Below are 14076 nucleotides of genomic sequence, written 5' to 3'. Positions count from 1 at the left end.
GCTGAAAACAGGAGGTGGAGAAAGGACCAAAAAAGTCTAGGAATGGGTTGGGGACCAAGCTTTCTGGGCTCAGAAGAGACCACCGAAGAGGAAATGTTCCTGGGATCTCCACCAGCCCAGGGAATAAGAGCTGCAGGCTTCAATCTTTGCTCCTCCAGAAAACAAAACAAACCAAAACATTGCTGAGGTTCTAACAGTGTTAGAAGGAAAGCAGTCATCCTGCTGGTATTTGGATTAAAATTTTCTGGAAGCTTAAGGAAGTATTTGTGTTATGTGGCCAGTGCTTCCTGGCTGGCTTCAATATTGAAGTGAAAAGGGAGGGAGGAAAGGAAGGGCGGGGGTTTTTTGACTGCTGAAAGACTTTTCACCCCACCTCTACTAAGGAATGATTATGTGATGCTGCGTAACCACTGAACCAGCAGTTTTCATAAACAGGCACTAATCTGTGACCTTTGTGTCCAGGGTGCCAAACTTCTGATTCCATAGGAAGGTCCTGAGCAGCTGTATGTGGCAGTCAGGAACTGTCAAACACAACTTCACAGCTTTTCCTGTTAGGTACCAACTCTTGGAAGGCAATTTTGACTTCATTCCCCCTTTGCCTCATTTGTAGCACCCCAGAGGGATGTTCTGAGTACAAAAGAGCACCTGCTCCAAATGCACACAGTCATTGATGACCATGGTGGAAAAGCCCAACAAAACCAACTCTGCCTTCTGGGCAGGTTTTGAACAGCAGGTGGCAAAATAAGCTTAAAAGCCAAATACTGTAATTAAAACAAGATTAGGAAATTATTATCATCTATCCTGTGTACTGAATGGAGGGTCCTTCAGAAAGGAAAAGTAGCATGAGATCATAATTAAAGATGCTCTTATGGAATATAAAGACAAAAATGCTCAATTAAAATTGTTCCAGGCAACTCTAATCCTTACCCATACTTCTGGCTGCTCCATTTTGCAGTATTAATCAGCTTTTTATTCAAGCTGCCTGTGTCTTTGTGTTGCAGGTTCTGCAGTCAAAGAATGGTGATGTCTACATGTAACTTCTGTAACTTCATTTAGTTTGTCACCCACTTGACTGTACACAGTCAGAGCCAGGCACCCAGCAGGGCTGCAGCTAACTAAAATTAATATGTGTGGATTCAGAGATTTTTTTTCCTCTGACTTGAAAATCACTCAAAATATTACTCTCTTGAAAGGAAATGCAAATTAACATCTTTCATTCTTTAGAAGGAGAATTACCCTTTTTCTCTCAGAAAGAGATTTGTTGTCTATTGTTTCTTCGCTTGCTTCAAAATCTGTTCTTTGGCAATTCCCTAGGCTCTGACACTTGCTCCAGACCTTTGCAGAAATGGCAATCCATGCTACCAGGCAAGAGGAGAGGAGCTGTCTAGTTAGCAGCCTGAAGGAGGAAGAGGAAAAAATAATTTATCCAGAGACTTTTTAGAAAGTAGATTGGGGAGTGTGTGTGTGGGGAGGGGGGATGATCAGGAAATATCCACTGGTGTTTCTGGGACCACATTTCCCATCTTTTCACTTGTCATGTGAGTGCATGGGTCATGAAGATCTGTATGAGAGGAGACCCTTGATCACATTTCAGCCTTCATCCATCTCCTGGTCCAGCCTGTCCACTGAGTACAAGACTATCACAGCTCCATCTCCTAATCCCTCACAGCAGGAGAGGAAGAACCCAAAAGCCAACAAGCTCCTAGAGGACTCTGCCTCAGCTCTTCCAGGCTGCACTTCCTAAGAGTGCTCCCTGCCACAGCATCTAGGTTTTTCATAAATATATTAAAGTTTACTGGCTTCAGTTTAGGTACCTGAGGGACATGACCAGTGATAAGCCACCAGCTGTACGCTCTACCACCAATCCCAGGTCTTTGAGCCCCAAGATGTGAAAAGCCATCCACCCATTTTATCATCTACTTTGCCAGTCTGTAACTCATTGATTTAGCTGCCAGGATACTGTGGGAGATGGTGTGAAAGGCTTTGCCAAGGCCAAGGTAATAAACGACATGCACTGCTCTCATGCTTTGAGAAGTCTGCCCTTCACAACCAACCAGCTCTCCTGGGCCCCTCTGCTCTCCATGCCTGGTCCCTTTGGAATCCTGCCAAGCAGATCCCTGAACAAGGTGAAATCTTCTCTCCTAAAGGCAAGGACAGTAATGCTATTTGTCCTGCTGATTTCTTGCAGGATTCAATATTTCATGGTCTCATAGTTGCTGCAGGCAAACCTACCTTTGACCAACACGTCCCAGACCAATTCTTTTTTTTTTTTTTTTTTTTTTTTTTTTTGTGAATAGCAAATCCAGCAGAGTATCTCCCCTACTCGTCTCCTCGTCTCACTGATCACTTATGTCAAGAAGTTGTTTTCAGCACAACCAGCTGGATTGTGCCTGACCATCCAGACCTTCCAGTTAAAGTACCCCCACGAGTCAGCCCTAAGGCCTGTGGTTGTGTGAGGGGGCTCCATTGCTCCCCTTGATGAAGCAGTTTGTTGGGAGAGCCTCACACAACATTGCTCCTGTTGCTTTGCTGCCTTCTCCTGGCCCTCAAGCACCTGACTGGGCTCATCACTTGTCCCATGGAAAAGCTCTGGGCACTCCTCAGCATACAGTACCACCACTCCTCCCCCTTTCCAGCTTGTATTTCCTGAAGATCCTGTGCCTATCTGCAGCAGGCAGCATGATAGACGTATTCCATCTTGTCTCTGTAAGCCAAAAGAAATCATAACTGAAGTTGGGGCATGGGGGGCAGGAGGGTGGAACTCCCCCCAGTTGTTTCCTATGATGCATGTGTTTGTTCACTTGAGATGAACCCTGGGTCATGGTGCTTTCACAAGGGACACGCGGGATCATGGTGCAGACTCCTGTGAGACTTCTGCACACAGATAATGAGCATTTAGGTGCCTCTTTGGGCAAGGGGCATTTTGAGGCCCTGGCTGGGTACCAGAGCTGACTGCAGAGTCTTTGCAGGTGCACCACTTTGCAGTTTGAGCTCTCCATCACCTCTGCAGCAATTGCTCCATTAGCAGCTTTTCTCTCATCACACCAAGATCATAGATCAAACAGTGATGGGTTTACTGCTTCTTTTTAGCTAGAACTAACTGTCATAAGAGCAAGATTTATTGATCTCTGATGGCAGAGATGCCAGGAGCACGTAGCTGTGCTGCCTTAGGAAATGCTGTGACTGTGTCCATAATTGTGTTTGGATTACTGCTGCCCCAAAGGATGGAAATTCAAAGCTCCTTGCAATACCTGTCCTTTCTTCCTTGTAGTTGAGACGTATTCTACAAAAAATCAAGGTCATCATGCTGACTAACAGTTTGGATAAAAATTTTTATTCCCAGAAACATGAATGATTTTTAAAGTCTCTGGTCACCATTTTAGGCTCATTTCTGTGAAAAGTGCTTCCTTGAAGGGAAACTTGACCCAGCCTGAGCTTTCTCAAGGGCCTGTGGAACAAGTCCTCTTCTGCAAACAGAAACCTGGATGATCTGTGTTCAGGAGCTGCTTCCCCCTTGACTTGTCCGTACAAACAAGAAGGTGACAGATTAAAACAAACTCTTTCGAAACCGCCCCGTGAGAATGCAGCGAGACTTAATTGCTTGTAAACTCTGATCCCAACTCCGCTGTGGGAGAGAGAGAGAGCAAATCCCTGGACCTCACCCATCCCTGTTCCGCAGAGGGGACTCCGGCAGATGTTGGCAGCAAAAAAAAAGTCGAGACAAAAGCGGCTTCCGAGCTCTGGCTTTGGAGGGGGAGGAGGAAGAAAAGGGATAACCCACATCACCACTCCCCCAAGGCTGAGCTGAGCAGAGGAGGAGCTTCGGGTTTGACCTAAGTCCCACAGCCAGAGGCCCGCAGCTCCAGGGAGAGTGGAGCAGGGAGACAGGAAAAGAGAGAGTGGGGAAGAGAAGAAAGCAAGAAGAGGGGAGAGGAGGAGAGGCAGAGACAGTTTTGGATCAAAAGAGGAAGACCAAGGAGTAGAGAGGCTACAAAATGGCATTGTTTCTGTGGCTCGGGTCCCAGCTGTCGTTCTGCTGGAGCAACATCTCTATCCTGGCAGTTTTTCTTACGGTCTTCACTTTAGTTTTCGACTTCATGAAGCGCAGGAGGAAGTGGAGCCATTACCCGCCGGGCCCAGTGTCACTGCCCTTCATTGGGACCATGCTGTCTGTGGACTTCCAAAACCCTCACATCTCCTTCAACCAGGTGAGTTCCAGCTCCTGGGACAAAGTGCCCCTCACACAACTGAGGGCCCAGGAGGGGTGGGGACACCTTGGCACCATCTTCTCTTGCACAAAGCTGAAGGACAATGCCCTCTGCAGAGTCCAGGACACTGAACTGTCCCATACAGATAAACTCATAATCCTACACCAACACTTCCCAGCCTCATTTTCCTGATTTCTGCATCAGCTCAGTGGGAGATTCTGTTGTGCCCCCAGTGACAGGTGATGCCCACTGAGCTGTAGAGGTAGCCACCAGCTTAGCATGTGGGGAGGTCCAGGGGCAAGGGAACACTGAGATGTACAAAAAAAAAGGAAGACAAGGTAATATCTAAGGACTGGGGATGAAATATCTACGGGCTGGGGATGTGGCTGCAGGCCTGGCAGGCTCCCAGTGAGTTAGCTGAGCACGGCTACAGGCACGTGAGAGTTGCAGCTAAAGGGATCATCCTGCAGGATTTGCCCCAGCAACAGTGCCCAAAATCTGGGTAGCATTCCTATTCACAGTCAGGGCTTAGCTTTTCTCAAAGGAAAGGCACAGCACAGCTTGCAGTAGATAAATGGGGGGGGGGAGGGTTTGTTTCTGCAGTCACTAAAGGCTTTTTCTCTAGGATAGCACTGTTTGGCTTTTTATCCAAAATCTGCCAAATGCAAAAACTAAATACAGCATCTGTATTCTTTGCTTGCACACAGTCCAAGAGATTCCATTTTCAAATCATATCACGCCAGAGTCATGCTAACCACAGTCTTGACCATGTATTTCTTGTAGAAATGCATGATGTATTTCTAATCCAAATGAAGTGCTGATTCCTTTTCCAACAAAATGCAGCCTTAAATACTTCAGTTCTTTGAGCTGCTACAGTGCAGAAATGAAGACACTTAGCTTTTTGACAAAAAAAAAAACCCAAACAACCCATACCAGAGCACAGTCTGTGGAGCATTGTTTTTATTGCACTGTGTTCCCACAGGCTGATAAGAGCTCTGTTCAGCATTATTGATTAGCAGGGGAGCTTCAGCCTGCCTTCTCAGGAGTCTTTGTCCAGTCAAATGGTTTGTCTGTCTGGAGGAGACTTAGGTCCATGGCAAGCTGCCGTGGTGAGTGTATGGCTAACAGGCTTACCTGTGCAGCCACCCTGCCTTCATCATTGTGTCTCTTACAGATCACAAAAGATTTAGGGTGTGTGACACTTACATGTCTTACATGTACCCTCCTTTTATAGAAAAAGTTGACTTGAAACTCCAGTGTGGCATTGCCTCTCCCAACTATGTTTCTGGGAACTGGGCTCTGAGTAGGTCTTTAGGAACAAATGGATATTAAAAAAATGTCACGTGCCACCTTATCATCAGTATTTCTTTCTAGTAGAAATAGACTAACTCAAAACTTGCCTAGTCTTTCAGATTAAAAAAAATACAAGTATTAGGAAAGAATGCATTGTTGAGTGTGTAGTCTTTGAAAATTGCCAAAAAAAGGTCCTTGACCTTGTGTTGTCAGAAAAGATTCAAAATATTTGCACAATGGCAAATGTTATGGCAACATTTTGGCCAGGATAGGTGTATTCTCAGTCTTTCACAGAGTATTGATCCCTGCTTCAGCTGCTGTTTGGCACCATTCTGAGCTGTTGCACTGCAAAGACAAAGGTCAAAGATCAGCTGAAGGTCTCCTAATAAAAGCACCTCAAAAATCAGTAAATAGAAGAGGCCCTAAAGAAGGATATGGTGATGTTTTTGATGTAACATTCAGCTCATTTTCAGTAAAGTAGTTTTGTATCTTGGTAGCTTCATAAGAAGTATGGAAACATCTTCAGTCTCCAGAACTGTTGGACCAATGTGGTAGTACTGAACGGGTATAAAACAGTGAAGGAAGCCCTGGTGCACCAATCAGAAGATTTTGCTGACCGTCCGTACTTTCCAGTGTATGAACATCTGGGCTACGGAAAGGAATCTGAAGGCAAGTCCCTTGGATACGGACATTCCCTGCTGACACTGGCACAAGGGAGGACTGGGTAGATGGTGGGTAGATGGAAGATTTTCTCAGTAGGGTGCCACCTTCTCGTGTCCCTCTGTTCAGTCTCCATCTTGGTCTGTCACCCTTTGGTGGTGACAAAGTCAGATTTGATGAAAAGGGGGATAACCCCCTTAGTGGTTGTAATACAGCTGCAGGTGCTGGCACATACCTCTTCAGCAGTGTTAGGACACTATCAGGGTATGACTTTCCTGCCTTTGTTTGAGCTGGTAGCTCCAGACATCCAGTGATTAGTGCTTATGCTCATACACTATGTGCATGTCATTGTTATCACAAAAAAAGAATGTTAACTTTCTTCCAGCCCATATCGCTTATCCTCAGCTCCTGTGCAGTAGCAGAAACTGCTGCCCAGCTCACACAAGCCAAGGGAGCAATGCTGAATGGTTTGAGGGAGTGATTCCTTTATCCTTAGCAGCACATGTTGCTCTCATTGAATCCCCCTCCACCTTCACTAGCCATACATATGCTTTAGAAGGTGCAGTAATCTGGTTTCAGAATTGCTGTATCAACAAGCTGTAGAAGATCAGACTCTTTCATCTATCCATAGGTACTCACGTTTGTTATTCTCTAGTGAACTGTGCTTGATGTACGGGTCAGAGCTCCTGACATTTCTTGGTCATCTGTAATTCCAGGGATTGTTCTTGCAAAATACGGGCAAGTTTGGAAGGAGCAAAGGAAATTCGCGCTGTGTACCTTGAGGAATTTTGGAATGGGAAAGAAATCCTTGGAGGAACGAGTGAGGGAGGAAGCGAATTTTTTGTGCTCTGCAGTTGATTCTGAAGAAGGTTTGTCACATCCAGGAGGATGGGAAAGTCATAGAAAAAGGCAGTAGAGTGATGTAGAGAGAGAAGCAGAACTACCACCCTTCTTGTTTGCATTCAGTGTTCTCTTCCTAAGGAAGTGGAGTGTTTCTAGTCTGTATCCATTAATGACCCTGCTCTACCTTGAAGCCAGTTCTGCTTGTTACAATATGGCTACTGTAACACTAATCCATTTGAAACAGAAAAAAAATTGGAAAAAAATAAAGAGATAAAATCTAATTAATCTCAGAGGTGGCTAACTGTTACCTTCATGAAGCTTAGTAGAGCATATTGATATTATCATATGTCATGAAAGTGCAGCTGAGAGTTTTCACAGGACATCACCTGTGGTCTAGATGCAAAGCAAAGTGTTACCTGTCAAGTAACAGAACAAACCTGGAGATCAGCTCTTCTTGGGAGTTTTCTCCTTTAAACAAAGATCGACCAAATAGTAGTAGATGAGAAGATCTTCACTCCCTTGTATGATACATTTGAGGTGCTTGGGGGGCTTTTTTTCTTGAAGGCATCAAGGAAGCATTTGTATACTCTGGTTGCTGACAGCTGAGGTCCAACAACTTGGTGTTGCTAAACTGCATTGCATGGTCTCCATTTCCATTTTTAGGTCGTCCGTTTGATTTACGTTTTCTTGTAAACAACGCTGTCTGTAACATGATCTGCTCCATCGTCTATGGGGAACGTTTCAACTATGGTGATGAAACATTCAAGAAACTGTTACATTTGTTTGAAAGATTAATACATGAGGAAGCTGGATTCCTACCTCAGGTAAACCAATATGTTCTGTAAGAAGCTGGCCTCTCTTGCTGAAGACCATTGTGTTTTCATTATTTTGCTTTTTGCATCTCATAGTATCTTCTCTCTCTCTTTCTCTCTGGTTCTGACATTCCAGCTCCTTAATGTAGTGCCCATTTTGTTGCGCATCCCTGGAGTAGAACAGAAAGTCTTTGGAGGGCAAAAGGCATTCATGGACTACATAGACATCCTCGTAGATAAGCACAAGGAGACGTGGAGCCCTGATTACATCCGAGATTTCACTGATGCGTTTTTAAAGGAAATGGAGAAGGTAGGGTGACACCAGGAGAACCTCAGGGTCCAGAAGAAGTTCCTCTGCCTGTTTAACCTTGTTGAAAGAAGCTAAATTTCCTCACAAATCTGTACAAACCCTCTTACTAACTAATAGCTATTTTTTCATCCCACCTTGTAACTTGAGAAGATTTTAACTTCTTCATGCTTTATTATCTTAAAAACCATAATAACTGCTGATGTTCTTGTTCCCATTTTCTACCTTCATGTTCCCCTCAGAATCTAACAACTCCCTTCTTTCCAGCCTGCAGTATTTTGAAAGCATTTAAAAGGTGGTTAGTGAGAATTCACTAATACTTCTAAGTTTATGCCAGGAACAGGTCAACATGCAAGATTTTGTGTATGTCAGTGCTCTAATGACTGATGTCTTGAAGTCAGTTAAAAACTGCAGCAACAGACTGGCTTTTTGGCATTATTGCCCAGTCTGTAGCCTGCTTTTAACATGAGTTATGACTTGGAAAGACAGCATCTCCTTTGAGATGTGTGTCTGTGACTTGCTTGCTAAGAACCAGTCCCCTACGGATCAGACGAAGGCCTAAATCTGAAGCTCACAGAAATTAAAAGTGGTTGAGTCTTTGATTCAGTCAAGCATGAAGTCAGCATAAAATCAAAGTTACTTGCATTAGCTCATCCAGCCACTATGTGTTTCTGCACGTGGATTCACCAATTTCACATGCCAGATGAGCAATAGCAGCAAATTCTGCCTGAAAATTCCTTCTACCATCCGAGTGCTCAGAACTGGACTGCTGCTTTGGAAACCCACAAGCCAAGCAATGTGACCTACACGAGTCTGTTCTGAACAGCACTGCTTTAGGGGTGGATGTGAGCCTGACTGTGTTGCCTTTAGTCACACCTCTCTGGTGTCAACCCTCTAATGAGTTATCTTTGGTCAGGTCAGCCCCACAGCTCCCCAGACAGAGATCTTCTAATGGAGTAACAGTTGAGTCTTAAATGCCACATTAAGTGCCATCCACATTACAATAGCATCAAAATATACAGAATAACTTAACAGAAACTAGTCCCTTGGAAAGAAAAGTATAAAGAGGATTAGAAAAGACAAGCAGATGAATTCATGCAGGGCACTTGTCATATCTCATATGCTAACAAATTTGAGCTCAGTTAGCATTTGGATGAAAAAACAGTTTTGCTGAAATTGGTGTTGCAGATGTAATAGGCAGCAATGATACCCTGATTTTTTTTTTCTATTGGAAGAAAATAGCGAGGCAGAAGCAGTGAGAATCTCTAATGCATGGCTATAGATAACACCCTCAAAATACTGCTAATTTTCCATTTGCCACATCAATGCAGTCTCCTCTCTACTGTGTGGGTTTTATGATCTGATCAAACCTTAATAACTATGTTCCACCTCCTCTGGGAGGGGCTGTCAGAGCAAGTGGCAGAGGTCTGCTGTTTGCTTGAGCTGAGAGCACAGGGTGTTATCTCCTGTCCTGAAGGCAGGTGTGGCATTTATCTCTTCAGATATAGACAGTGACCTTCAAATACAGACCACTGGCTGTGTTGTGCTCTACTCTCCTAATAAACTTCTTGGTCAGCAAACCAGGATCTAGTATTTCTCAGGTCTGGAATAAATATCTTCCTGACCACCAAGTACCTCAGTTCCAATCACCTGCTTGTTTGCTCTCCACAGGGTAAGGCAGCTGAAGCAAATGGTTTCACCCACCAAAACCTTCGCCTGGTGACTGCAGATTTATTTTCAGCTGGTTCTGAGACCACCGCCACCACTCTCCGGTGGGCAATTCTGCGCATCGTTCTCCAACCAGAAGTACAGAGTAAGTGAGAGGACAGGCAGGGGTGGGATGTGTTCCCTCCAACCCTCATTTTTCAGTGAGAAGACTGAACACCTGCTCTCTGTGGTCTGAGCATTTTGCAACGAGGAACAGCTTTGGTGATTGTTGGTCTAGCAGAAACCAGGAGAAACACATCCCAGACATAGCTGTTCTGGCAGGGCCTGGTGTCAGGAGGTAAGGCCTGATGAGTGCAGTTGGAAGGGCACATCAACTCTGTACTTCATTTTGAAGGCAACTTGGGGACTTCCAGTGGCCAGGGTACCTACCTTACCATATTCCCTGTAGATCCTAATCCGTCTCATTTCTCTAATGCTGCGTGCCCAGGTTCCCTTTCAGCCTCACAGAGGAGGGGTAAGGCAGCGTGTCTTTATTTAAGAGATGGTGCACACAGAATATTTATACAGATGGCTCTAAGCAACTAAAACCAAATCCATTCCCCTCCAGTTTCTCTTCCTTTCTCTTAATTGCTTGTCCTGCTCCCACCCAGTGCCTAGCAATCTCATGGCACCAGCTTTCCTACAGATCCTACCAGCCCCTTCTCCTTATCTAAGGGCACACTAACTCCTTAGCTATGCTGTTCTCAGGTAAGATCCAAGCAGAGATTGATAAGGTGATTGGCAGAGACAGAACCCCCACCATGGAGGACCAAGCGAGCATGCCCTACACCTGTGCTGCAATCCATGAAGTGCAACGCCACACAGATACTGTTCCTCTTGGACTGCCTCACATGACATACCGGGACACCACGCTGCAAGGATTCTTCATTCCCAAGGTGACCACGGCCAGACAGACAGTGCAGCATCCTCTCCCTCTGCAGATGCCAGGCCTCAGGGGGTGGGGGGACCCCGAACTACTCTGCAGCATTGCAGTTCCAGCCCCAAACCACAGCCACTGGCAAGCACTGAAGTAGGACATTTTGAAATGCTAAGACCAGGCAGGTGGTCACATTTCTGCTCTCGATTTCTGCTGGTTATGTGAGAACCCATCTGCAGTGGCAGCTCAGTGCAAAGGTTTGCTTTCCTCTCGATGAGCTGTGACAGCCACTGCTCTGCCTATGTTGGGAGGATGAGAAAATAACACTGGCACAGTGACAGGCAGAAATGCTATCCTGGGATTTTATCTTTTTATTTATTTATTTTTTAGTTGTGATATCTACTCTAGCTTAGAACACTGATGTGTGAAACAGAAAAGCTTTGCAATTTCCCATGGCCCCCGTAAAATTCGGGCTTTGATGTCTGTCAGTCAGCTTTTTCTCTCCAGCTATAAAACAAGTTCAGAAGGATCTGAGCAACAGAGGCTGTTTCCACTGTGTAACCATGAAATTGGCATTTGCACACAACAGCCTTTGTAAAGATAACAAATTGCAAAAGTTCAGAGGCTTCAGAGCTTAGTGCAGGCACCATACATCATTGGAGAAGTGTGCTGCTTTACCTCTGTTTTAAATAAAATACCAAAGAGGATATTGGTGCCTTATTCTGAAGCACCCAATGATTGTTGCTATAAGATGGGAGACATGGAGAAAAGAGGGACCCACACAGATCCCTTGTGCCAAGGTAATGCTGCTGTTCTCACATAAGTTGTTTCCTTTTGTGGAGGAGTGCAGGGGACGACAATCATCACCAACTTGTCTTCTGTGCTGAAGGATGAGACAGTCTGGGAGAAGCCAAATGACTTTTATCCTGAACACTTCCTGGATGCAAACGGGCAGTTTGTGAAGCCAGAGGCCTTCTTTCCATTCTCAGCAGGTAAATCTGACCCAGCTGCAAGACAGGGCCACAGCAGAAGGGATGAGCTGCTCCTCCCATTAAACCAGCCCAGTTTAATGTCTTCTTTCATGGTGCTTTCTACTCCCTGTCTTGCAGGTCGACGTGCCTGCCCTGGGGAACAGCTGGCCAGGATGGAGCTCTTTATTTTTTTTACCACTCTACTGCAGAAGTTCACTTTTGTGCTCCCTGAGGACCAGCCCAGGCCACGAGAGGATGGTCACTTTGCCCTCATAATGTCCCCATACCCATACCAGGTGCGAGCCATCCCCAGATAAATGCACACCTCTCTCCTTTCACTCACAGGCCACCACCAGCACAAACACTTGTCAGAAATGTTGCAAGTCTAGGCAGGATCATGCTGGGTTCTAGTCAAGACCTCTCAAGTCTGTGCAGATGTTCCCAGCTGTGTAAAGTTAGGATCTGGCCCCATATATAGAGTTCCATTTGATTCCAGTCCTGGATCTCGAATCAGACATAATTACAGCAGCTTACAAATGATGATCAAGTTTGCATGTACATACATTCCTAATCATCCAGCTTTGCTGTCCTTTGGGCTCCCACTGGTTGCAGCTGCAGCTCCCTGAGCACACAGCTACTTGAAACAATTACTGGAGCTGAATTAGATTACTGGAATGCAAAGGTATCCCCGGGTAAACCACAGCCCCAGGGTCTTGGCAGTTCTAGCAGAAAAAAACACTTGGACAAATCTGTAAGGTACTCCTGGCCCACTCCCTTCCTTCTGAGCCCCTCTACATACCCAGCCACTCTCTGCCTTTAGTGCTGTCCCACAGCAGTGGATGCCTCTGCCTGGTGCCCAAGGGAGTCCAGCTCTGGCTTGGTTCCTGGAAAAACAATCCGTGTCCCATCAGCTGATTTGGCATGTGCTGCTGGTGTGCAGGGAGAGAGCTTCAGCTCCAACAAGGTGGCATTTAAATGCAGTTTCAGAACAGTTCTCCTGAAAAGTTTTACCATTCAATAAGTACAGGTTCCCTCTACTCCTTGCCATTTAATGGATACCCCTGTCTATTGCACAGACCTTGCATTGCCTTTATATATAGTTCCAAAGAAAGTATCCAGAGAAATGCCTGAAAACCTTTATGCCATACTATGCTTCCAGTAGAAATAAATACCAAGGAGGAATATATAAGTAATCTGTATGGTACTTCTGCAACAGAAGCAGGTCATTTGTGACACAGAGAAAAACATATATACATTTCAAAAGAAATCCCAATGTTTAGACTTACCATCTCCTCTAATTAAGTCCAGAAAAAATGCTTTTTTTCAGCATTAAATTCAGCTCTTGGGCAGGTTAGGACCTCACAGAAGGATGGAGTTACTCAGCTTGAATCAGTACAGCTGTAGGTTTCAGAGCTTTCTCTTTCTTGAAATATTCCTGACAAATTGGTTTTTTTGGGTTTGTTTTGCAAGCTCTTAAGATACATTTATGTTTAGATTAGTAATAACTACCTTTTGACCATGTGGCTGAAAAGGCCATCATGTAAAGGAGCTTCTATTCATAATCACAGCTTAAGAAATCCACATTCACATCTATCTTCCTAATACTAATTTTGGCAGCTATGAAAGCTATTGAATGATGCAAATACTTAACACTAAGATTTTCATTTCAGCAGAAACTGCATATTTAAGGTTTTCATCTTCAAAATAATCCCAAAAATAAAAGTGAATCAAAAAGTCTTTCCTCCCCTGCCTGCTCTCTTTGTGGTTGCCTCATAGACCTGCCTCAAATACTCACTTCACAGTTTTAGAGCCAGCACCCCACCTGTCTCTTTCGAGATCTTTTCAGTGTTACTTTTCTGGTTAGCTCAGTGACATCTGAAATGAACATAACATTGGGCTTAAAGTTACCAGCACAAACTAAAGTATTTTTATAGAGAAGCTGTCAGTAAACTAAACATTAAATTATTTCTGCTGTCATGTATTTGGATAAACAGCCTGGGCAGACATAGGGCAGGGACTCTTTCTGGCCTGGCACATCTGCCTCTGCAAACATCAGCTGATGTAGCACTGTGCAGGTGAAAGGGAACAAATAGATCGCTGCAAAATACACATCGAGCACTGATAATGTTGAAGGGGAAAACACCTCCAAGCCTGTGAGGATCGGTCCCATGCTGAGAGGCGTCACCTTGCTGCCTCCTGAACCCCTCGCTTCAAGGCCAGCGCTACCGGGGGCGTCAGCGCTCGCAGCCCCCACCTCTGGGGATCCTGTCATGAGGCCGCCCCACCTTGCAGGCAGCACCTGCGTGAGCCCCGGGACACTAAATCCGCCCCGACCCAGTTCCCCGCCCCACTTCACGGACACCGCTACCGCTCCCCAACACCCCCGGCACTGCCCCTC

General features: G+C 45.2%; 1 protein-coding gene across 1 annotated transcript; it reads left to right on the top strand.

The window, feature by feature from the left end:
* The first annotated feature begins 3819 nt into the window (after positions 1-3819).
* On the top strand, positions 3820-12867 carry LOC139790540 (cytochrome P450 2D6). Its single transcript, XM_071732418.1, has 9 exons — positions 3820-4208; positions 5999-6170; positions 6878-7030; positions 7668-7828; positions 7953-8126; positions 9795-9936; positions 10539-10726; positions 11558-11699; positions 11817-12867. Exons 1-9 carry the CDS (start codon positions 3996-3998, stop codon positions 11993-11995), a joined length of 1524 nt encoding a protein of 507 aa, XP_071588519.1. The 5' UTR covers positions 3820-3995; the 3' UTR covers positions 11996-12867.
* Positions 12868-14076: the final 1209 nt, after the last annotated feature.

The sequence above is a fragment of the Heliangelus exortis genome, chromosome 1 (assembly GCF_036169615.1).
Source record: "Heliangelus exortis chromosome 1, bHelExo1.hap1, whole genome shotgun sequence".
NCBI lineage: Eukaryota > Metazoa > Chordata > Aves > Apodiformes > Trochilidae > Heliangelus > Heliangelus exortis.
The sequence above is the reverse complement of the archived record's forward strand: the minus strand, read 5'-3'. Positions and strand labels throughout refer to the sequence as shown.

Excerpts from the sequence above, each read along its gene's own strand:
- LOC139790540 (XM_071732418.1), top strand. The coding sequence starts at position 3,996 with ATGGCATTGTTTCTGTGGCTCGGGTCCCAGCTGTCGTTCTGCTGGAGC. Across the intron at positions 8,127-9,794 it reads TTTTAAAGGAAATGGAGAAG|GGTAAGGCAGCTGAAGCAAA; the intron begins GTAGGGTGACAC and ends TGCTCTCCACAG. Across the intron at positions 10,727-11,557 it reads AAGGATTCTTCATTCCCAAG|GGGACGACAATCATCACCAA; the intron begins GTGACCACGGCC and ends GGAGGAGTGCAG.